General features: G+C 42.5%; 1 protein-coding gene across 1 annotated transcript in view; it reads right to left on the reverse strand.

The window, feature by feature from the left end:
• Positions 1–647: 647 nt before the first annotated feature.
• Positions 648–23918, reverse strand: part of rnf19b (ring finger protein 19B) — a 43071-nt gene continuing 19800 nt past the window's right edge. Inside the window, exons 2-10 of the mRNA XM_085446822.1 lie at positions 21387–22659; positions 11411–11610; positions 8348–8492; positions 8087–8249; positions 5525–5639; positions 4903–5043; positions 4620–4809; positions 4340–4474; positions 648–3483 (exon numbers count right to left, since the gene is read on the reverse strand). Coding sequence (XP_085302948.1) covers positions 3036–3483; positions 4340–4474; positions 4620–4809; positions 4903–5043; positions 5525–5639; positions 8087–8249; positions 8348–8492; positions 11411–11610; positions 21387–22051 — 2202 coding nt within the window. The 5' untranslated portion in view covers positions 22052–22659 and the 3' untranslated portion in view covers positions 648–3035. The remainder of the gene's footprint in view (positions 3484–4339; positions 4475–4619; positions 4810–4902; positions 5044–5524; positions 5640–8086; positions 8250–8347; positions 8493–11410; positions 11611–21386; positions 22660–23918) is intronic.

The raw sequence follows: 23918 nt of genomic DNA on the forward strand, positions 1-23918 counted from the left end.
GAACTTTTTATAGCCGATAATGATCTGTTACTTAATTACTTTAGTGTAGTAGGAATGGCCATGGGTTACGTCTCCTTATAAACAGGAAAAGCTGTAAAACTTCAAATAAAGGCTGAAATCTATGCCCTCCTTTACATTTTTCAAAGCCGTCCAGTGGGTCAGATTGGAGTCTTTGCCGGGCCGAGTCTGGCCCCCGGGCCTTATATTTGACATCCTCGATGTACGATTTGGACAATATAAAGGCAGGATGGGGAGCTCGAGCCAGAGCTGAAGATGGTGAAATTATAGTTGGCTTGATCAGAATGGACAGGATTAGATACAAGTATATCAGAGACAAAATTAGAGAGTCAAGTGCATTTGAATAGCAGCACCTGGGTGCTTATCTTAGTCCCATGGTAGTAGCAAACATGAGCTTATTAATGTATAAAGTAAATAATGACAGGGTATATTATGTCATGTGGTGCTTGTTTGAAGTTGTATTTATTGATTTTAAGACCTGCTGAGGATCAGATTATATTTTACTATGTCTGATATGTAAATCTTGCCACAAAACGTCTTTAGTGATTTCACGTCTGACACATTTTTAAAATAAGTTAATTTGCTCTAATTGATTCTAATTCATAACAGATCAACAACAAGTCGCTGCATTGGTGCAACATCAGTTTGTGTTTATTTATTTTGTCCCCAAAGGTCCACAAGTTGTCTTTCACAGTCCTGCGTGTCGATCCCCACACAATTTCGGGGCTTTTAACAGTGACAGGAAATACACAAACAGTATAATAACACTTAAATATTGCTATCTATAAATGCTAACCTTTTCAAATAAGATCAGGACCACCTATATCCATCCTTTAACACTCATTCAGACTCTTTCAGGAAGTTGGGGTTTCCATCCGTGGTACATTCATGTGGTTTCTTACAGGCAGGCAGGCAGAAACTAGTGATAAGTGTAGACCAAACAAAGCACTGCCAAATCACATAAGCAGCTAAATCCATAAAGCTACTCTGAGATGAAAAGGCTCCCGGGTTGATTCCTCACAGGTTCAAGGAAAAACCTGGTGGGGAAACCTTTTTTTTTCTTTTTTTTCTTTTTTAAGAAAACAGAAGCACAGAGGTGATACAAAGCTAAGAAACAAGTCAAGCTATGATTAAGAAAAGCTTATCGGCATCAGTATTTAAAGTGTTTGGCTCCAAAAGTCACAATGACTTGTATGAATGATTAGAACAACATAAATTACAGAATATTAAAAAAAAGAAACTAAAAAACTACAGTATTTTCATCACAAAATTGATTAAAAACACCTTAAATGTCATTGAAGTTAAAAATACTGAATGACAAATAAGACAATGAATAGATTTTTTTATGTTTTGGAGCCAAACTCTTCTTTAGTTACATCCAACATAAAAGGCCCTCTGGTAGGTGATTTATTTTGGTTGTACCACAGACTGAAGTAAACTCACTTTATCGCAACAGATCATGAATAGCAAAAAAGAAGATAAATACAATAATTCAGATAAAGTGCACAAGTGCTCGTTCAAAGAAATAAAATAAAATAAAAGTGGGACACACATATACATTCATCGGGAGTTCATTCACACAGACGCACAACACACAACGTTCAAGTGGGCCAGACAGCCAGTTAACACGTCAGAAACCAAAACCTCCCAAACGGGTGTGGGCTGTTGTGTTGGTCAGCGAGTGTCGATAAGGCAGGCAGACAGCCAATTGTAAAACACTAACTTGGTCATGTGACATACCTCAGACCCGACAGAGTTCTGACAACGACAGGAGAACGCCTTTTCAAGTGTCTGAAGTGAAGGTGAAGTCTTACCGATTAATAAAGTTATTTAATCATTTTTAGGTAAAAAAAAAGTTCATATTATTTTGTGCTAGCTTTGACACTGTAGCGTTCTGCTGTTAGCTAGCTGCTAGCAGACTGTTAGCTGGATTTGCGTCGCTGCATTAGCATGTGTAACCTTAGAGACAACTTATCTTTGAATAGGCAGCCTGGAGGCAACTGTATCGCTTTCTGCATTAATGTAGCTTATAAATAAATGTAACTGAAAAAAAATGAAACCAGCAGGACTTTTTGGTTTTTCCATTTTTCCGATACATAAAAAAAAAAAAAAAAGCTTCACAGAGCTTTATTCATGAAATGCTCAATGCTTTAGTGCTGATGTGTGGAAAGCAGACAAACCTTCACTCTGGGTTGTCTTTTTTTCTGCCCGTGCTTTTCACAGTCCTTCCAGGATCTGTCATGTCATTGTCAGAACTCTGTCGTTTACTTCTGTAACAGTGACCCTTTTTTAAAAATCTCTATGTCCATTCCCCTCCTCCTCCTCCTCTGTGCAGTGAAAGCGAGATTCAAGTGCAGCTTCATCCTCCAAAGTAAACTTTAACTTTCACAAGTGTTACAGAAACTTGCTGCCCTTTTACGACCGTCCACACAAGGAATGGCTCATGCAGACTCATGCACACTGCAAATAATACAATTTCAAGGTCGTCCGAATATAAATAGAGGAAAAATGTCAAAATAAAGCCACAATAACTGAGTACAAAGTCCACATTCATTCACACGTTTTTAAAAACACCCTCCTCATCCTCGGCAAGCATCCTCGGCAAGCATCCTCTGCTTTCCCAGCAATCACCATCTCTCTTGGTGACGTTTCACCGTATTTCATAATTTCAGTTCTCGTGGAAAATTTGTACCTCTTGTGTTTTTTTTTCTTGCTCTCTCTCTTTTTTTTTTCTTTTTTTTGCTTAAGTAGCCAAGGCATTTTGCACCAAGGAGTAAACATAAATCATCATCTTATAAATCTCAGAGGTAGAACCCTGACAATTTGCTCAGAGAGTAGATTGGCAGGTAGAAAGAGAAGACAGACCAACGTAAACAGATGCTGTCTGTGTTTAAGACGGTGTCTGTGAGTCGCAAAAGCAGCAAACGAGAGATGACACGAGGAAAAAAAAAGCTGTTACAAGTTTAAATGTAAATGTTCGGGGTTGTTTCTGTGCAATCCTGAGAGCTGCTTTTCTCTCAGACGTAGAGGATGACGTTGCTGTCTGCAGGACAGTGAAGGCCTTCGGCGGAGGGGTTCACAGCTCGGCACGAGGGGGGCTGGGGCTGCTGGCCGGCCGCCGGGTGACAGCTTTTCGGGTGAGGAGAGTCACAGTCGTCCGACGTCAGCTCTGCGATGTCGTCTGACTGAGTGTCTGACATCTCCAGGTCGCTGCGGATGCTCTCCGGCTGAGCCAGGGTGACGTCTCTGAGCCCCTCCCTGATTGACGTTCCCGGTGACAGCCCCAGTGCCGAGCCAGACAACGCCCCGCCCCTTCTGGAGCTGCAGTCCTGAGGCTCCTCCCCTCCTGAGGCGGTCGCCATGGCAGCACAGCCCGGATGCGGGGTTAAGTCCTCTTCGCTGGTCAGGCAGAGATGGCTGGGTTTGGTCTCAATGTCCACCTGGATCTCCAGGTTGGTGCACTCCCTGCAGAGTCACATGATTTAAAACACGTCAGTTGGTGTGAAAGAAGAAATATCAGATAAGACAACATCTACTGCACAGATTCAGCTCAAATAGGAAGCTAGTGGTAGGGTTCACCTGTAGATTGTAAATAAGATGGAAGTAGCCTCTGAAAAATGAAGCCCCTTTATGGATGTATGGTGAACCTGAAGTTCTTTAAACAGCCAGCAGGGGGCATCTAATCAGTTTCTTAAAAATGTGAGAAATTAGCTGCGCCTATCAGTTGATTTATGAGCTTGGTAAAAAAAAATTTATGAATACATCTCACCTGGTAAATTAAATCAAAATATGATTGAAACAGATGATAAAGTAGGGTATGCACTAGGAAAGAAAAGTGTTGCTCAATAACAATGAGGTTAAAAAAAGTTTTATTCTTTTCTGCCTTAAGATGAAAGACAATTTTGCAAATAACTTGCTGTAATTTTCCATGTTTTAGAGGCAAAATCCATCAGGTTACATCACCAGCTACACAAAAACGCCCGCACATAAATGCAAAGCTCAATTTCACAGAACCTGCATGCATGGGTTGTTAAAGAGAAAGATTAGAAACAAAAGGAACACCGTTGACTCTCTTTAAGAGCAGCTGCAGACCTTTCTGAAGCGATAAGATGTCATGATTCATTTCATGTTAGTGCCTGTTAAAGTAAAGCTCTATATAATCTAGAGAAAGATCGACACAGCTTTAGAAGACGGCAGCATGATATCATGGTGTAAAACTGCCAAGTCCACAGATTAGTTTTAATGCTGTTATCTCAACCACATCAAATCCCACATCTGCTGGAGCAGCAGAAGGAGAGAGAAGAGAAGTTTCCTCTCCTACCTGTCAGGTAGAGTGTAGGAGGAGATGATGGATCCGGCCATTCCTCGGGTGCTGGCACAGTCGCTCCCGGCTCCCAGGCTGCCCGTCTCTCTCTGGGCTGATTCTTTGGCAAGTTCCCCTGCTTGAACCTCCAGCCTGAAGCATTAAAATGCCCACATTAGCATTAAACATCAACCAGCATTTGCACAGCATAAATATAAAAAATTACATCCATTGGTACCAAAACAAGCCTTGTACTCTTGAACTCTTGAGCTTTAGTTACTTCATCCCTTATCCTCACCTGCTGTACTTGCTTGTGCGAGTCCCCAGAGCGCCACTGGCCAGGGTGTTAAAGTGTGGCGTGTCGCCCAGAGTCCCTGGGGCTACGGAGAGCCCCTCGCTGGGAGAGGTGGTGCTAAGACCACTGACCGCCCCTTCCAGACTGCTCTCACCGAGGCTCGGAGACTTGAGGGCTCGCCAGGCGTCCGCCACTGCGTGATTGTACAGGAAACATTAGCTTTAGTTTAAAGACGCCAGCAGCTACATCCACTTTGCTGAAAATGTTACCAGCTCAGCGTACCCACCTGTGATTGGCCCATCGTCCTCATCAAAGTCGATCCGCACACCACGCCCTTTTCCTCTGCTCACACCACAACCACCTCCTCTGCACAGAGAGATGGGCACGACTCCGTACACGTAGGCCAACATGATGGGCACACCGATGCCTGTGAGAGGGGCAAAGCCAAGCAAACACACGTCTAACACCCGTTTGTCTAATTTTAATATCACTCGACGTATAAAATTTCACAGAAATAAAAAACAAAAAAAATGTGATTTATTGTGTCTTTTTCTTGGCTGTTATTTTGCTTTCACATACGATGAGGCACAAAGAATCAACTGTATAAACTGCAGCAAGACACAGATTATGCTGGTTTCTTCAAAACAGCTCTTGCTTGTTGTGGTTTTGTTGCTTGAATTATGACTTATGCAAGAATAAAGAAAGAAAAAGAGAAGGTGAAATAACACCTTTCATTATCCAGAAACATGCAGTACTTTTCATTTCGCATCAAAGCTCTTTCCTTGTTTGAGGCTATCACCAGTGATGTGTCTAGACAAACTGTCCTCTTTCCTTTTTTTTTTTTTCTTGGCCATCATCTTCAAACGATCGTGACACATAATATCTGACGGCCCCGTCGGGTTTCTTACCCACGCTGACGGCTGCGATGACAGGAGCGGTGATGATTGACAGGGCCACGCCCCCCGTGATGGCCAGATTCCTTCGGTGACGAGACGTCTTCTTCAGCTCGTAGTGGGCGTGGATCTGTGGGAGAGGAGAGGGACGCACGCTGTTTAACACAAACGCTTCATGACAAAGGAGGAGGTGGTGGTTAATGGATATCTGGCGTTTTGGTGAATCGAAATGACAAGAACGTAAACACAGAAATTATCGAATTCACTGTGATTATTTAATTAAATTTCAATTCAATTCAATTTTTTTCTTATATAGCACCAAATCACAACATAAGTCGCCTCAAGGCACTTCATATTTACAGGTTTTATGATCAACTATAATAACAGTGAATATGTTTTGGGATGTGTGCTGCTCATTTATCACTGTTTCTGTTGTTTCCTACTTATTTTCTTTATGTTTCAATAGATTTGTAATTGATTTTTAGCTCATAGAAGAGCTTTATTGTCTATGTTGCCATTGCTTGACTGGGATACAAAACAAGCAGCTCTTATTTCAAAATTATGTTGAAAAAAGGCGATCTTTGCCTTTCACTTGATATCTTTAGTTCCTCCTAACTCACACAGGAACTCGGCTACGAGTCAAATTTCCCGAGAATCCCCCAGATTTATGTTTCTACATCTACGTGCTTTTTCAGTGTCGGTGGTGTAACCGAGGACATGGCTCTTTTGTATTTTAGGCAAATTCAAAGTATATGAAATATCAGACGTGTAATTCTTGTGTTGCTGCCATGTTCTTCTTGTGGGACAAACACTTCAATCTGCAGCTGCTTGCTAACACAAACACAGAAAAACAACTATGAGCCCATTTCGCTAGGCCTCATTGAGTGACATTAAAGCAAGTTTTCCCTGCAGGGATTTGCCCCAAATTACCACAGAGGTAATATATTACTCTGAAACTTCAAAGTTTCCTTCTCAAGAACTGAATCTGTGTCGCGACTTGTCGTAGAGGAACAAAGACTTCCTGGAAGGTTATTAACTACCTGAGATGGCACGCCTGGAGAAATTTCAACACGAGGGAAAGAAACAGAGTGGGTGAGCCGCTGCGTAGCTCTCAAACAGGCTTTCATAAGTTTGCAGTTTCATTGTTATCCACAAGAGAGCGCTGTAGTATGTTAATGCACCACAAATCTCCTGACAAACGCCCACTGTCAGTTTACTTCACTCTAAATGAGGGGCTGTTGTCTCTTACTAAATACAATTTTTTCCTCTGACAATAGAAAAGTATAGCCATCTGTGAAAAAACATGACACAGCTGTGATTTACAGGAACAAAAGGAGACTTTAGAGGCTTTAAAAAAGCTGTTTTCTTTTTTTTTTATATAGAATGAATGAGGTTTTTACTTAGAATAGAAAGAAAAAACAAAAGAAACAGAGTTTTTCTACATAAGAGGGAAAGCTTTGAACTAAATAGGAAGCAGAAGGAAATGAAATTCACAGTGTTTCTGTTTTACATCGTATGACGCTTTCACACAGCAGCCTAAGTTTAACTACATCTATCAGACGGGGGCAGGACCGAGGTCTGTGTGGAGGTCAGTGTGAATGGAAAGTATCTGGTGATTCTGATGGGATCTGAAAGTGCTTTTCGTCATTTCTAGAAAACTTCTGACGCCGCGCTGAAACTTAGAAAAGATTTTGGTTCTGCAACGCTGTACATTCCAGATCGTCACTGAAGCAGGATTGTGAAAGAGTGACTGCAGAAGTGCTGCTAACTGTTTAAGTGTGTCGCCACATCTGTGTGGTTTGTGCTTCTGGTTTCTTTAGCTGTGCGGATGGTTGATAAACGTCAAGTGGCGAGACCTTACAGATTAAAAAAAAAAAAAAAGGTGCCGCTTGGCGTGAAAGACACTTAAAAATCCACTTTGTAGACAAAGTGCAGCTTTAGATTATAAACAGTTTCACAACATGTTGAAGTTTCCATTTAGAGAGCTTCTATTTCCTTTTATCGACTCGTCTATGAAATACTTCAAAACTGAGTGAGACATAAACAGGAAATTAATTTTATTTTGTAACTTTTAAAAAAGTATCTAAAATTAGAATACACGTTAAATACTCTGTAATTATTTTCTCAGATAACTAATTAACCATGTGTCTGAACAGTGAAAAATGCCAGCCACACGTGCCTGAACCCTCCTGGGCTGTGTAAGGTTAGCACTTAGTCCTGGCTGATCCTAGCCTCTCCCTGTCTGAGGAGTTCAAGTTGCGTCTGTCTGGCTGCCAACGTGCAAAACAAACAGACTTAGAAACTCATCTGTCCCAGCTGTCATCAGCCCTTGAAATGACTCACTATGTTCTTCATGTTGCCTTTTTATTCTGGATTCTGGGACATTTAATGTTTATTTAAAATCATTGATACTTGAAAATCAGGTTCTGTAAGACTGCCACTGCTGATATAAATATATATATTAATTCAGGTTAAATACACTGTGTAAAAACCTTCTTCACAGTGAAGCTGAACGAGCACAAAAAAGTAAAAATCTAAAGAAAAGTGACCTCATTCATATTTCTGCAGGTTTCTCACCTTACGGCCGACGTAAACTGGGATGCCGATGACCATGGCGGGAACAGCGATGCCTGCGATGAGAGTGATGCCAACCGGAGCGCCGATCAGAGTTCCCAACTGCCACAAAATCTTCTTCTTCCTGCTCCACGGCTTCTTGCCCCAGAAGGTGCAGCCAGATGGACTGATGGAGGGAAAGAGGGAAGAGAATGCACAGAGTTAGGTATCTACATTTGAAGGATCAGACGCAGGTGTGTAAAGTCGAACAGGACGTGTGAGTACCTGAGGTAGTGCAGATCGGAGATCTCCTTCATGCAGAGCCAGCAGAACTCGCAGCCGCAGACGGCACAGGTCATGTGATTGCAGCTCCCGTCGTTCATCTTGATGATGTAGGCGCCACAGCGGGGGCATGGCTTGATGTCATCAGCTGGAGACAAAGAGATGAAATATGAGCTTAAGAGGTGCAGGGACGTTTTGTTTAGTGTGAGAATGTGTTTTTATTCAGTCTATTGCGAGAGGAAATTTTTTTATTAGAAGATGAGCTTCTAAGCATTTCAGCCTTTTCTAACGCTTCAACCATCAGTTAACCTTTAAGGGAAGAAACTGTGGCACCACAGGTGTGGATGCAAGTGTTAGCAGTTCTCTGTCTCTTTGTGTAAGCCCCGTCCATATCCCACTAAACTGCTAAGAAATAAGTTGGATGGACACCCATCCTGCGTATCAAAGTGTCCTCCAGTCGCCAGTCTTTTGAAGCTATTACAGGCATAGAAGGATTAAAACAATAAAACACAATATATGTTTCGCCAATAATGATGTGAAACTCTTGATCTTTGTTTTTACTTATTATTGTCTCTGGAGGAAATGACACTACACCCACGGTGTGGGTAGTGTCTGTATTAAAACAAAAATTCCAGTAAATCGTTTTAACACAATGTCAGGTGCAGTTTTTAACAGGAAGTGGAGCTGGTGTGTTGTTGTGGAAAACACCCTGGGAGGAAAACAGCAAACGGGACAAACTGAACGTAACACGCAAATGTGAGGTGGAAAACACAGACCTGTTTCATCTCCAAGCAAATAAGTCTCACTGGGATTACTGACCATCATCAAAGAAAGCCAGAGCAGTAGGACAGAAGCACCCACACAATAGCAGGAAATCACAAACGGTACTCGAGCTTGGCTTTAATATTCTGGCTTCATTTCATCATAAGGCCAAACTAGGAAGCCTGTGTGGGTGTCTGCTTCATTTCTGCCTGTCCAAACTAATACATAACCCTGGAGTTTCCAAACCAGTCTAAACAAGTCTCACTTTTCCACATTAGTTTCTCACATCTTTCAACTTTCTTTTTCTTGATGAAAAAGAAAAATCGAATTAGAACTTAAATAACAGAAAAACTCCAAAAGTGCTCTCTTTGGGTCTTTTCCTGAGGGTAATAAGCTCAAACCTCATTAGAGTAATGGATCATTAGGCTCGCTGCAGCACTTTGTCCTCTAATGCATTTTGAGTCAATTCGCTGTGAGTTTGAATTCTGGTTGCAGGGAACGCTCTCTGCTCTTTAAAGGGCATTTTGGCATTTTAACTTGAAGTGACTCTGGCAGATGTGGTTGATGTGTGCGTGTAGGAGTAGTTGTTATTGCTGCGCTCTGTATTCTGCTGACATCACTCTGCTGCTCACTCCTTCTGGTATCTCGCTTTCGTCCTCTCTTTCTTCCCCTCCTCTCTCTTCATCTTATCTCTATATATTTCCCTCCTTATCATATCTTCTTTTTCTCCTCCTCTCTGTGTTTGTCTGAATCCCGTTGACTAAGCAGCAGGTATCAGCAGACAGACAGACAGGCTGACACAGAGGGAGAAGCCTGGAGTTTTTTTTATGAGTCAGTTTCGGGTGCTTGGATTGTTGTCCGTCCTTCTGAAGCGTTGGCACAGAGAGGCGAAACTGGAAGTGGCGAATTAAAGAGAGAGAGATGAGGGCAGCTGGAGAGATTTCCCTAATAAATGTTTAATCAAAACAGGATTAAAGGCGCGCATGCAAGTAAGAATGTTTGCACACGAAGGCTGTTGTTTGTCTGTAGAGATTTTCATGATTGTATCTATTATCACTACAACAAGTATGTTAGGGGACAAAATATACAGTTTTCTTGCTAAGAGCTGGATGAGAGGAGGGAAAACCAGTTAAATATGAACCAGCAGCAGCAACGGGAATTAGCTTAGCACCGAAACTTCAAATTGACCAATTAGCATGTTCGTTGGAATATTTCTTTATTCCATGTAAAACAGAACAGCAGAAGTGAGTCTAAAAATAGAAAACTGGGAAATGAGCTAGCATTCAGCATTTCTAGTTCCCTTTTAGGACCAAATACGCAAGTAACATCCATTCTTTCAATGCTTTAACAAGCTAAATGTGGCTGAAAAAGCTGCTCTGAACATTCGGTTCAGCAGAGGAGTTACGCTGCACCTGTGGCATAGGTACACATTTCAAACATACGTCCTAAGGGCTTCGAAAAGCTCGCCAAAGGCTACAGATCGTCCCACTGGACGGTTTTAGGAAATGTGACAACTGGAAAAGAAATGGAGAACACTATTGCTACAATATTTAGTTATTTAAATATAAAAAAGAGACATGTTCTGTTTTTATTCACAGTAATTATGAATTAAATGAACTGCCGGTATATTTTAACTTCTTAGGATTTCTTTGCTACAGCTATTTTGTTTTATCATGTAGAAAAACTGAGACTTTTCCTTGAATTAATGAATAATTGCGTAGTTAAACCTCTAGGGAAACAGGTGTGTCTTTTTATATAATGTTAGTATTAGGCAACACTGTAGTTTCACTGGGCTACAATATAAAAAAACCTAAAGATAAAAAACTTACTTCAACTTACAGCTGAACCGTTTCTGAGTCTTAAAAGAGAAATTATTCCAAAACTTTGATCTAATAAAGTTTAGACTGAGAAATGTTTTGGTGTTGTTTCAAATGCAGGCTGACAGGATGCACAGCACCGCAGTCTTGAAACTATCAAGTGAAGAAACTGTGATATAAATAGTGCCTCATGCTTGATTGAACGCTGAACACTTCCTCCAGCGGTGGGAACACTGAGAGCCTGGTACGACTGACGCGAGACGAGTTTGACTCAGCGCTTTGACAGACTGAGAAGAGATGTGACAGAGACAGACAGAGACAGAAAGTTCTCAGAGGTGTGAAAGTATTTTCAGGATGGAAACGCTGGTGAGAAGATTTTATCTGCCTGCACAAAGCGCGCAGACATCTGCACGGCGAGGGTTAGTCCCTCTTTGACTCTGTGTTGTGTCTGTGATTGACACTGGTTTGTGAGGCTTCAGGTACTCACCGGGTCCTTGCTCCTGCGTGTAGCTGGGCGAGTGGTTGCTGTGGGTGTGCAGAGATTGCGCCCTCTGCTGGCGGGCCGAGTCGCAGGTCTGGTTGGGGTGCCAGGCCTGTTTGCAGTGGTAGCAAAACTCCGCGCCGCAGCCTTCTCTGCGACAAACCAGCCGGGGACAGCTGGCACAGCCCGAGGCGATGACGGCGAACCTGAGAGGAACAGACGGAGGAGGGACGTTCAAACAAATGAGTCAAATGACAAAGTCAGAAAAGTTTTGAGGCCCTAATTGGAAAATAATAACGCTCAAGGCGGTGTTAAGAAGCTCAAACTGATTAAATGGGTTGCTGGTGCTGTTGATCCCACTGAGAATTAATGTCCCAAAATGCTGGGCCATATGTTTGAGTCTGAGCAATTCCCCCACATACCATCCACACCTATAACTGAACAGCCATGCATAACCTGCAGAGCACAAAATCTGCAAAAACACAACATTAATACTGCAAGCCACACTTATCCCTTCGCACACCCATCCACACTTTAAGCTCTTTATCTGTCGCTCACAACAACACATTGAGGTTTATTTGGGGTACAGGATGTTACTCAATGACGCTTCAACTTTTGCAGACTGCTCACAACATCTCTTCGTGCTATCTGTGAACATAGAAAACTTGGTGCTAAACTTTGCTAAAAAAAGAATTACAGTGTGTTTTACAGTCAGCAGTAACAAGTGCTAAATGTGGCCATTGTAACACGTCACATGCGGTTTGTGCTCTTTCTGTCTCTTTCTGATGTGACAAACAAAAACGGGGACTCTGACTGAGAGACACTGCACACATAAGAGTCTGTTTGACACTAATTTAAACCATTAGGCTTTAATAAAGAATACTCCTGATTAGCAACTGAGGTCATAAACGGGTAGAAAGGGGATAAAAAAAACCTTAAAGAATCACACTTTTTGCAACACAAGTAGTCGCCCCCTGCTGGCCATTGAAAGCAGTGCAGATTTAACTGTCACAGAATCGCCATCAGGCTTTTCAATACAGTCCGAGGTCTTGATGCGCGAGCCATTGGTGCATTTTATTTTTGCAAAGATGATTTTATGTCTTATTGATCTAATTTAAATCTAATCTCTTAACAAAAAGAGCTTAACTTTTGCCTTTATTCTGAAATATTTAAATTGAAGTTGGCAGAAAAATCAAGCTGCAATTTCGCAGCGGCGACTAATGGACACATTACGTAGCCTAAAAGCCCTCTGTAGACTGAGAGGAGAGAGAAGATTTGATCAATAGAGCAATCACTTACTAACATCACTGAGAGAGAAGGGAAAAAAGATGGGATGAGGTCAATCGATACGGATTTCACAAAGTACGATAGTGAGAATAGAGACAGAGAGCAGCAGAGTGCTAACTGGGAATATACAGCTGTATTGGAGTAATGACACAAATGTGTTTCGCAGTAAGGCGGTCAGATTGGGAAACTAGCCGTTGCTTTGCGCTAATCAAGATCGGAACTTGAGGTAGAAATAAACCTCCTAACTTCTACAGCACAGTGCAGAAAACTTAAACCACTCTTCATTTCTTTATATCTTGCTAAGAAAAATGGGAAAGATGGTACAGAGATGAATCAAAATGTGAATACATGAATGGAAATACAGTATATGAGGCAAATTTTTCAGCCCAGCTCTTGTGCAGTTTGGCACACCTCAGCCTTTTCTCTCTGTTCCTTCCCTTTCCTTAAGAATGGCTTCCTAACAGCTAACCTCCCCGAACATCATATTAACTGAATAGTGAGATATATCACTCAGATGCTGTGTCGTTTTTTAGACCTGCTACTTCTTCTTTTTTACACCACTTGTCTAGTTTCCTCAAATTTCTTAAGGACACACTGCACACCCTGCTGAGATATGCCTACTTTTCAGCCAACAGCACCTCATTGGTCCAAAAATACTATTTTATGCCTGTCAGACTGTTTTTTTTGGCATTTTATATAGATTCAACTAAGGAAATTATAACATATTTTTCTTTTTGTTGAGTTTTGGGCCTTTTTTGTATTTGAATGATTCATCGATTAGTTTTAAGGAAGCTTAAGAATCATAAAACATTCCTCTAAAAACAGTCAAGTACAAGGATTGGACTGAAAATGAGTGAAAAAGTAGCCAATGTACAAAGAAATACTTTGATAAACTTTCAGAAAATCTGGAGAATTGTTATTCAAGACCACTTCAACACTTTATTCTAACTTAACCTTTCCCTTTTTATGTAATGACGGTTAAGCAGCACACGTTTAAGGAAATAATGTTAAATATAGCCAAAGCACGGCACGTTGGAGATGATGAGGACGGAAATGAAAGAAGAGTGAGATACTGAGATAGGAGCGAGCGTCAGTCACAGGAGAAATCACAAAGGATGGCTGTCATAAAAGACTGTCAAACAGAGAAGAGAAACATGTTGGGGGAGTGCAAACAAAAGCAAGCAGGGATTTTAAAATAATTCCCTCCCTGAGAAAAACAAAGGTTCTGCCACTTTTCCGCATGGTAGCTGTGCTTTTACGTCCCTCTATCAAGAAGAGGAAGAACGTGGAAGAAGCGATAATGCGACAAACTTGTAATTGTTTTGGCATGCCTCCAACACGCCAACTTCAGCGTGTCCCTCGTTACCACCTCTGCAAGCGGTGTGACAGGCCTGCTCTCAGGACTGAATAAATTAGCAGATATCTGAGCCGACAACAGCTCGCTTCCCCGGACAAGATCAGACAAGAAGTGGCATTTCTGCAGAACCGCAGAGACACTTCAGCCTGCATCTGTTGAGACGTCGGCAACGCTTCCATCTCCAAAACATTTATCCACAAAGATTATTCAGAGTTCATCTATAACAATAGTGCAATATCTTAAAAACTACCCACATTGATTTCATGCTGGTCCCTTAACTGGCTTAATGTTTAAACAAGTGCATAAACTTTGGATCTAAATGATGCAAATAAAAACACAGACATGCTGATTTTGCATTTCTTTCAGTAGCATCAGGACTCTGGTTCGAGGTCTCCTAAACAGCAGCAGAACAGCAGAGAATCACATGAGTAATAAACAAGCTCGATTTGTTTACATTTTTTATAACTCAGTCTAGTTGCTGCATGAAAAACCCCCATTTGTCCTCCACTGGGAACCTTCCTACCACTTCTATAATTTTCCTGTGTATTTTCAGTGGTCATACACAGAGACGTGTTTCCAGGAAGACAAACAGTCCAGAAACAAAGACCTGCTTTCACCTAAGTGCTACTGCTAGCAAGTATTTACAAGGACAAAATATTCCAGTTTGGAAATTTTTTTTTTTCAGGCAACGTGATGAAACTGGGAAACGATTCCTGTAGAACCAACAGGTGGATGGTGGGGCGGTGGTGGAGTTTAAACAGCAGGCAGCAATGCAGGCAGGGGGAAGGATCGCCAAATTGGAGGGGTGTGATGTAATGTTATGTACTTGAATTGCATTGCAGCGATTTTCTAGTCTCATTCAAAAGGCTTTAACCGTACACTCGCACAGCTCTTGAAATACGTCATCTAGCTCACACCCACAGACTGTTTGAAATCAACATGCAAGTGTTCGGACTGTGGGAGGAAGTACCAGGAGGAAACCCACGTAGGCTCAGCAAGAATGTGCAAACTCCACAAGGAAAGACCTGGAGGTTTGAGCTAGGAATTGTCTTCCTGTAATGCAACAGTGCTAACCGCTGTGCCGGCCCAGAGGTGTGTTTTGATATTTGATGTGAGGAGAGTGAGTGTGTTCAAAGCTATGCCGCTTGAGTTGACTGCTTGAACTAGCTTTAGACTTGCTCACATTAGTGAAGGAAGTAAGGTTGCTCGCTTATTTGCAGGGGTCACCACAGCAGATGGACGCATGTTTACATTTGGCACTTCCAGACAGCACGCTCCTATTTATCCAGGCTTGCATCCGGCACCAGGAGTATACTCTCCTCCCAGGGAACTTTCACGTGTAAGGGAAGTGTATTAACCTGCACACCACAGACCCATTGCAACAGGCTAAAATTGCAGTGGCAAGTTACTTTGTTGCCTATCAGTACATGAAAGGCACATGTACAGAGGTAATATGAACTCTGGATGATAAACTACATTTTGGCACTAGATTACAAAAGAAAGGCGTTGTGCGGATTTTTTTAGTAGCTTGAGGCTTGTGATTTTTCCTAAAATGAGAAATATTAACCTTATGATGGCGCTACAGTAGAAGGCAGAGCATCACCAAAGCTTTTGAACACAGCGAGCGTGTGTGCACGGCCTATAAAGCGTTTCTTTTTACAAGTAATTTGTCTTCGGGTAAACATCTGGTGCTTTAACTGCTAAATACAGCACAAGTCTGAACCTGTCCTTGACTCAAACAAGCCTGCAAAACTGCTCTTTTTCTGGCTAACTCTGGACAGGCTGTGGCACAAAGTGCAATTTCATTTATGGGACAGATGCCACGCCAGCTTTTTATTGGTGTATTCTGATGCAGCGCAGTCAGCGAATCAGGACTCATGTTTCCAGGGTGGAAAATGGTTGGGTGGGGTTGGGGGGAAACCACAGACAGAATGGGACAAAAATAAGTAAAACAAAAAGGAGACGTGAGATAGGTTAAAGGGGGCATGTAAGATCACGAGCTGAGATGTAAATCTGTAATAACACATGACGGAAACAGAGGAAGAGAGGGAGGAGAAGCGGGGGAGTCATAGGAGTGCTAACATGCTGAAAGGAAACGTGCTCAGACACTCCTGTCAGTGTTCGGCTTCAATGGGAACCACCTGGGAGTGAAACCCTTAACCACACACGCAGACACATGCACAGCAGGAACCGGGATAAACCGACACCAGCATGAAGTCATGGCTCATCAGTCTGACTCACACAGATACACGAAAAACACGAGTGTTCGTTACATCTCAGTCCGAGACGAAGGCACAGAAATTCAGTCCGGCGACTATGTATTGATCGGTTTAATTAAGTCCCAACTCCTGTTACCCTTGGCAACGCTCCTTTTATGCCGCATCGATAGTCACCATGGCAACTGACAGCCAGGGACAGTCTTTGTTCTCACTGGATGCTGAGGTCCGACAATCAGACGGGTCGGGACCTCATTGGCCAGATAAGAAGAGCGGGTCAGAGGTATCCCACTGTGATATGACGGTTATTTAAAAATAAAAAAGATTCACTCAAAACCACAGACTGTGTGTAACAGACGGGTGTAGCCACCATGACATCACCCACTGATTTTAAAGCTTCAACATCAGCATTATAGTCACCCCCATCTTGGAGTTTATTAACCGGACCTGACACTGGAGGATGGATCCGCCTAAGAAAGGAAAGCGTACCCGGCTTTGTAAATGGGACCATCATTTTTTAAATTAACATCGCACCATGCTTATAAGGGCTTCAGACCATAAACCTATCAGGAAAGTGTTTACACAGGTCACAGATCGAGTGAGAAGTAGGGTTATTTTTCAAGAGACTTCAGCACAGCATGCTTTCTTGTTCTTATTGTGCAGGTTTAAGTCACTTCCTCGTTGCAACCACTTTTCACACGGTCTGTGGATGGCACCCACACAAAACTCCTACATTTCCCAAATAAGCCTTTAAGTCACTAATGATGACTAAAAGCATACCTAGAATTCAAGCTAAAATGTTAAAACTGTGACAAAACAATTTCCCTGTGAGGATTATTAAAGTTCCCCTGATACCTGATGCTTATCTGTGTTATGATATTTTGAGGTTTTTAGCTTTTCCATCACCTCAGGACAACAGCGTCTTTCAAGATTGTGCGATAGGCTTAAAAACACAGTAATTATCTGGTGTTTTTCTCTGTAACTCCCGGCTTCATCGCGAAGCTCATCACACAAACAGACTGAAAGCAGTAAAGACTGGTCTGCCCACATTAGGGCAGCAGAGCAAGCTGCACACGCGACACTCGCACACCTTATAAACAGTCATCTATTTATATGCCATTCCTCCTGAGGTAAACATCTGGCTCCTTCGCTGCTAAATATACCACTGTTTCCCCGCGCTAACGAGAAAAGTTTGTCTCAAACATCTGCCTCCCGCAGCCAAAAGCGTCACTGATGAGAGCTGCGAGACAGAAGATATTAAAAGATGTTAAATCAGTGCTCCATTAAAGCTGCCGAAACACTTCAGAGGAGAGGAGAAATTCAGGGTAGGCTTATAATTTCTCTACTGATACTCCTTCCTGTTACACGCTGTCATCTGATGCACTTTCATTTGCAAGTATTGATCAGTGCAGTTAGTTTTACTACCTTAATAGTTCAGAAAGACAAAATGGAAAAATCCCCTCTAGCCCAAGAGAAGAGCGAAAGTGAAAGCTCTTTTTTTTTTTCCTTTGTTGGTCTTCTAACCACAATGGTGACATTTACCAGCATTTTACTCACCTGCAGGGGAGTGAGGGAGGTTGTGAAAGTGTTAGCTGCAAACAACTGTCCCTTTTGACGAGGGTAACGGTGCATAATTTACACAATCCACACTGATTATTTGTTCACTTGTCACTTAGACCGTTAACTCCGATCAAATGTCCAATAGAGAAAAAGATAAGATAGAAAAACCAGGTCACATTTACATAACTTTCCCTGAAGACGTAAACTCTCTCTCACACACACGGTGCCCATTCTCAGTTATAAACACTCGATTAACAGCTACGTTCAAGAACTTCACACTTTTTTTTTTGACCGTTTTCGGTTGACGCCTCGTCTCCAGTGAGCAACAGTCTGAAACTGCCTTTATCTCTCAGGTGTGTGTTTGCATGTGTGTGTGTGTGTGGGTGTGCGCTGCTTTCTCCCCTCTCTCCAGCCCTGCTTGTTTGTGGTGAATAACAATTTGATCTCGTCTGATGTAAAGAAGAGGCTGAGTCACTGCTGCCGTCAGACAGCGGACTGTCCCTGTAAATATGTAGGTCAGCAGCAGTCGACCTCTCCTTTAGTGATACTGGTAATACACACACACACACACTTTGGTTTTGGTTTATTTTTACCAGCAAACTGGACTAAATTACGTCTGTCCCAACCTCCGTTAGCTCCTGCTGTTCTTTTTTCCACCAGGGCAGGCCAAAGTGTTCTGTCACAGCTGTCTGCATCCAGAGATACTAACAGGTCTATGCAGGTCTTCTACAGGAGACATCAGCCTCTCCTTTACTTTCAGAGACACAGTTTGAACAGGTTAAGCTAACAGGAGAGGCATGTTTCAAACAGACCCAGAGGGAGCCAGGAGACTCATTAAAGAGCTCTGCTTAAAAAGACATTTGCAATATCGATCAAAAAATGCCCGTTGAGGTTTATTTACATCCCCATAGAGAGTAAAACCATCCCACTCATGGATTCAGGCTCAGAGTTGAGCAAACAAGGTGCTTTGAAAACCTGAAGTGAAGAAGATGTGACAGCAGAGCTGTGACACGATATAATTATAAAGCAATTAATTCCCCACAAAGCAGCGGTGTTTCATTTGGCTGATAAAACTTTCCTTGAATATTTATTATAACCAGAGGTGATACAAGTGCTTGATAATATAATCCACCACATACTGCTCTAAAAGCTGCAAAGTCTGGATGAAAGTGCATGCAACTGCTTAAAATCTACTTTTAAAAAATTGGAAAAAGAAGTTTACATATGCCATTAATCCTTGATTATTTTACCTCTTTGAAACAATGCTATACTTGAACTTTATGCACGTAAACACACAGATTATGTGCATTTGCAAACTAAAAAAGGACATTAAAAAAGTATTAATCGTAGCACGAGATGCCTCATCGTTACAAATGTAATATTTCTGCCTTCAAAAGAATAAACTCGTTTTATATAAATGACTCATGACTCCCATGCACGGCTGTACTTTCACAGCCCACAGACTTTCTAAAGCTACTGAAATGAATACAAGAGTGAAAATACTGCATTTTGTTTTTAGATTGTGCCAAATCTTCATTTATTGGGACAAAAATCAGTAACTAATAAACAAAAACCAAAGAGAAACAAATGCACATAAAGGCCCATATAATCAGAGATTTATATAGCTTTGGCTTCCCTCTGTAACAATACCTGTGTTACTATACAAAACCAAAGCAGAAGAATATCACTGAAAATCTGCGTTCTGTCTTCCCACATACACAGACACGCACTCACGCACACAAACACAAACACAATGAATCACTCCTGCTTTCTATGATGAAACAAACGCCTCTCATTTGTTCCAGAAACCTAACCAGAGCAACGACGCTACCTCTAAACCCATCTGACGCTCCCCTCCTCTGACCACAGGGCCACCTCTCAGGCCTCTGACCCACTTACAGCTTCTCCTCTACTTTGAAATTTGAGCCCTCGCTCTGCGTCTTTCCTTCTCCCTCAAACTGGTCGGCTCAAAGCAGTTCCTGTTTAGTTTAACCCAGACAGAAAACTGACGTGAAATCTGAAGTAACACCCTTTATCTGAAATTGCAGAAGAAAGAGTGAGCAAATAACGTTTAACAGTAACCGACTGGGCAATCTCGCACGTCAGCTGTTGGCCGGTAATTATAGCGGAAATCCTTTCGTTGGAGATGCTAACGTACTAATATTTATGTATGCTTATCTGATGACTTCTTCATTCAAAACCAGACGTTAACTTGAAACTCCCTAAGTTTCGTTATGCTTCCAGCTTTGGAGAAACTGATCTTCAATTTATTCTCTTTCAGATATAAAATGACTTCTGGCATTACTCAAGCACCTTCACCAGTAAACTGAAGTGCCTCTGGCTTCACTACATTTTCACTTTGAGTCTCACTCACAGCCTCGTAGTCTAGTTTCTCTTTCTCACTCTGACTTTGTTTGTTTTTTATAAATTACGCAATGTGAATTCCCCCAAAGGCCGCACAGACTTTACCACAAACGGACCAGGGCTCTAAAGCTTGATTTGTATAATCGCCTTAATCCCCCAATCAGATAACTTGATAATATTACATAAACAGGAAGACGGAAACAAAGCTGAAACTGAAGCCGGAATTTCACCTTACTGTAACTGCTCAGTCTAACCATTAGAAGAGTCATTCATTCATTCAGTGCTATAAATGTTGGTTTTCCAACCCATTTTTCTTTCCACTGGTATCAGAGATATACGCATGGTATCCTTTGCCATCTGTGCTGCCACACTCCGGGTTATCACAGTAGTGCTTTACATCTCATACTCCCATTTCCTAACATTAAAAACACTATTATGTCATTAAGAAATCCATTTGAACGCAAAACTCAGCTTCTTCTCATCCTAACCAAGTAGATTTTAGTGCCTAAACATAACAGTACAGCGAGTACAAACGATACTTGTGTGCAAAGTGGAAAAAAGTCCCAAACTAGATGCAAATTGTGGTCTCCGGGTTGACAAAGTTGGGTGTTATGTTATTGCCACTCCTCCGGTTTTACAATGTGGACTTTATTCTGTCAAAAGGGACCGTTATATGTGGGCTGCAGACAGTGACAGCAAAAAACAAGTCATGCATATCTGTAGGACAGTAGTATTTGACTGCCTGGCAGGAGAACGTGGTGCATTTTACTATAAAGGATGGCACAGTGACCCACAATGACATATAGCTGAAAAAATACCATGACTGAGCGATTAGTTGAGGGACAGAGCATTAATGGTAACCACTTACTAATAAGTGAAAACTGTGGTTGTTAATTTGTTGGTTTTTGATTCCCAGTTTAAAGATCCCTGCTTCTTTATGACTGTACAAATATTTTGGGTTTTTGCTTATTCAAGAGAGAAAATAGGCCACTTAACTATGTCACCAATTTTCTGATATTTTTTCCGTCTACGACAAGAACATAGAGCTCATGAAGTGAAAGAGGCAGGAAACTGGTGATAATATCACATGAACAGTCAAACAAAAGCACCCAGAAGTGGAACCAAGCAGCAGCATCAGAGCAAAAATGCAGATTTTATCAGTGAGACGGGGCTGAAAACACAATTTGCAGGCTCTTACCCGCAGTCGGGCGCCGGGCACCATCGGCAATCCGGATCAGAAGCGAGGCACCTCCTCAGTAGGAATTCCTCATACTTCTCCATCAGGGCCGCATCATCCAAGATGTCGGCCACCTGCCGCGGGGCCAGCCTCTCGGCACACTCGGGGCAGCTGAGCTGGACTCGGCTCTCTGTGATTTCAATGCGGAGGTACTGGCGCAGGCAGCAGAGGCAGGATCGGTGGCTGCAGCCCAGCAGCTCGGGGAGCTGGTCAGCAGGCTGACGCACCAGGCACAGGGGACACTCCAGGAGATTGGTCTCCCCGGAGGAAGCGCCTCCACCCAGAGACGGCTGGCTGGAGGAGAGTGGCTTTGAGGGGGTGCCGGAGGCTGCATCCTGGGGGGTCGTGGCGGTTGTGGCCGTGGTGGTTGTGGTGGGGTTAGCAGCAGCTGCAGCAGCTGCAGAACTCAAGGCGGAAGGATGCAGCTGTTGTTGCGTGTGGTGATGATGAGATAAAGGGGTGGCCGCTCCTCCTTTGGGGGCCCTGGTTCCCCGAGAGCTCCGTTTACCGTGGAAGAGGCTGTGGAAGGAGATGCGGCCCGGGCGCTTGCCTGGCGCACGGCACTTAGGGTTGGGAACGCCACTAACTGAGGAGTGAGGTGACTCTGAGTCCTTTTCTGATCCCATTTTTCCTCGAAGAGACAGACAGGGTCGGTTATTGTCCCCTTGTACCGAGGGACTCTGAACTACTCAAACACACACTCTATCAGACACACAAGGGTGGATTTGTCCACTTGTGAAGCCAAACTGGAATGCAAATGCTACTCCGGTTTGAGGCTGAGAAACTTGAGAAACAGTCTCCCTCCTCTTTTTTGTTTGATTGGAAACAAAACCTTATCAGCAAAATAGAGACTGAGATAACAGATAACCACAACAGAATATGAAAAGTGAAAAAAAAAATCCACTTAGATTCCCACAGTACTTTTCAAACTTGGCAGTCAAAGCACTCGCGAAGAGAAAAAAGCCTCCAGCCTTTCATCTTTTAGGCAGATGTTAAGGTCTGACTTTAGTGTGACTCTCAAAAGATTAATGTCAGTTTCAATCAATTGCTCTCCAACAAAAACAGACAGGGCAAAAAAAAAGATAAGAGAAGAATCCAGGGAGCCTGACTCAGTCCAAATGTTGAAATAATTCCTCCGTTTTCATCCGATTCTCTTGAGCTGTATTCAGAGCGTCTCCTCCGTTCACCCTCCTCTGCTTCTTGTTGAGCACCGGCTTCTCTGAACGCTCTTTTTCTGTCAGGAAGAAGAGAGCAGGAAGTTAGTACAAAGAGCATGCTCAGTATGACACACACCTCTCTTCCCCCCGCCCCCCCCCCGTCTCTGTGACTCTGCTTTGCTCTTCCTGGGTTTCGATCTGATCATTAACTCCTTAGATAATCTGAACCGAGTATCTATCTGTGCTAATTACATTTAAACCCACAAACACACACACGCACATTAATGAAATCAAATGTTTTTCTGTATGTGTTAAGTAACCATAATTGAGAGGTTAAACAGGACACATCTGGATGAGTTAAGCCACCAATTAAATCCATGACATCATCATCCAGCCCGGCCAATGGTGTGTCCTTGTGAAACCAGTCTCTCTATCGCTCTCCATCACGCTGAGCATCGCAAGCTCTTCCTCCACTTCACACTGCGCTGCTAGTGCCGTTGCCATGGCAATGCTCACTATGAGCGAGGCAAACAGCGACCCACTCTGTGGCTCTGGCACTTATGTACGCACACACAGAAACACACACGCAGCTGAGCATGAACTGCTAAATGGATTCACATCGAGACACATGTGATTGCGCGCGGGCACACACACTCAAAAGATGTTTTTTAGCTGTAATGCAGGTACAAATACACGTTGAAACACGTATGCATTCAGACTACACACAGGCAGACATAAACAAGTAAATTTTTCCTATTGTCTAAAGACATATACAAACACACACACACTCATACTTAAACATCAGATATGAAAAAGCATGGACTCACATGTTCAGTCTTGTAAAACAACAACACACACACACACACTATAAATGAAAAATGATAATAACGCATGCACACAAACACGCAGAGTAGTAATGTAACTGCAGTATATACCAACACACAGGTAAACAGTTTTACACCCAATAAAATCCAACACAAAGATTGGCAAACTGGAGGGTTGAGAAATGAAAGCAGAATGGAAGTGATTACACGTGAAGTTCCTCTAGTGGCCACTTGAGGCATCTAAAAACGAATTAATTCCCCGTGTCTCCCGTGATCGATGCGGAAACAAACATGTTTACGGCCTTTTTGGGCTCTAAGACTAGATTCTTCCTTCATAATAACGGTGAATTTTTTTTAAACACAGCCAATTAAAATGTGTTCAGGCTTAAAATTAGTGGCACGGCTGCCTTGACCGACAGACAGAGAATCCCTCCTCTTCTGGATTGATTCAGGTCGCAGGAGTTTGTAATGGTAGCTATACCTCTCGTTTACACTGAGCTTGGAAAAATTGG

Source organism: Copadichromis virginalis, linkage group LG22 (assembly GCF_057382275.1).
Source record: "Copadichromis virginalis isolate Kocher_CV1m ecotype Utaka linkage group LG22, C_Virginalis_male_GT1.1, whole genome shotgun sequence".
NCBI classification, from domain to species: Eukaryota; Metazoa; Chordata; class Actinopteri; order Cichliformes; family Cichlidae; genus Copadichromis; species Copadichromis virginalis.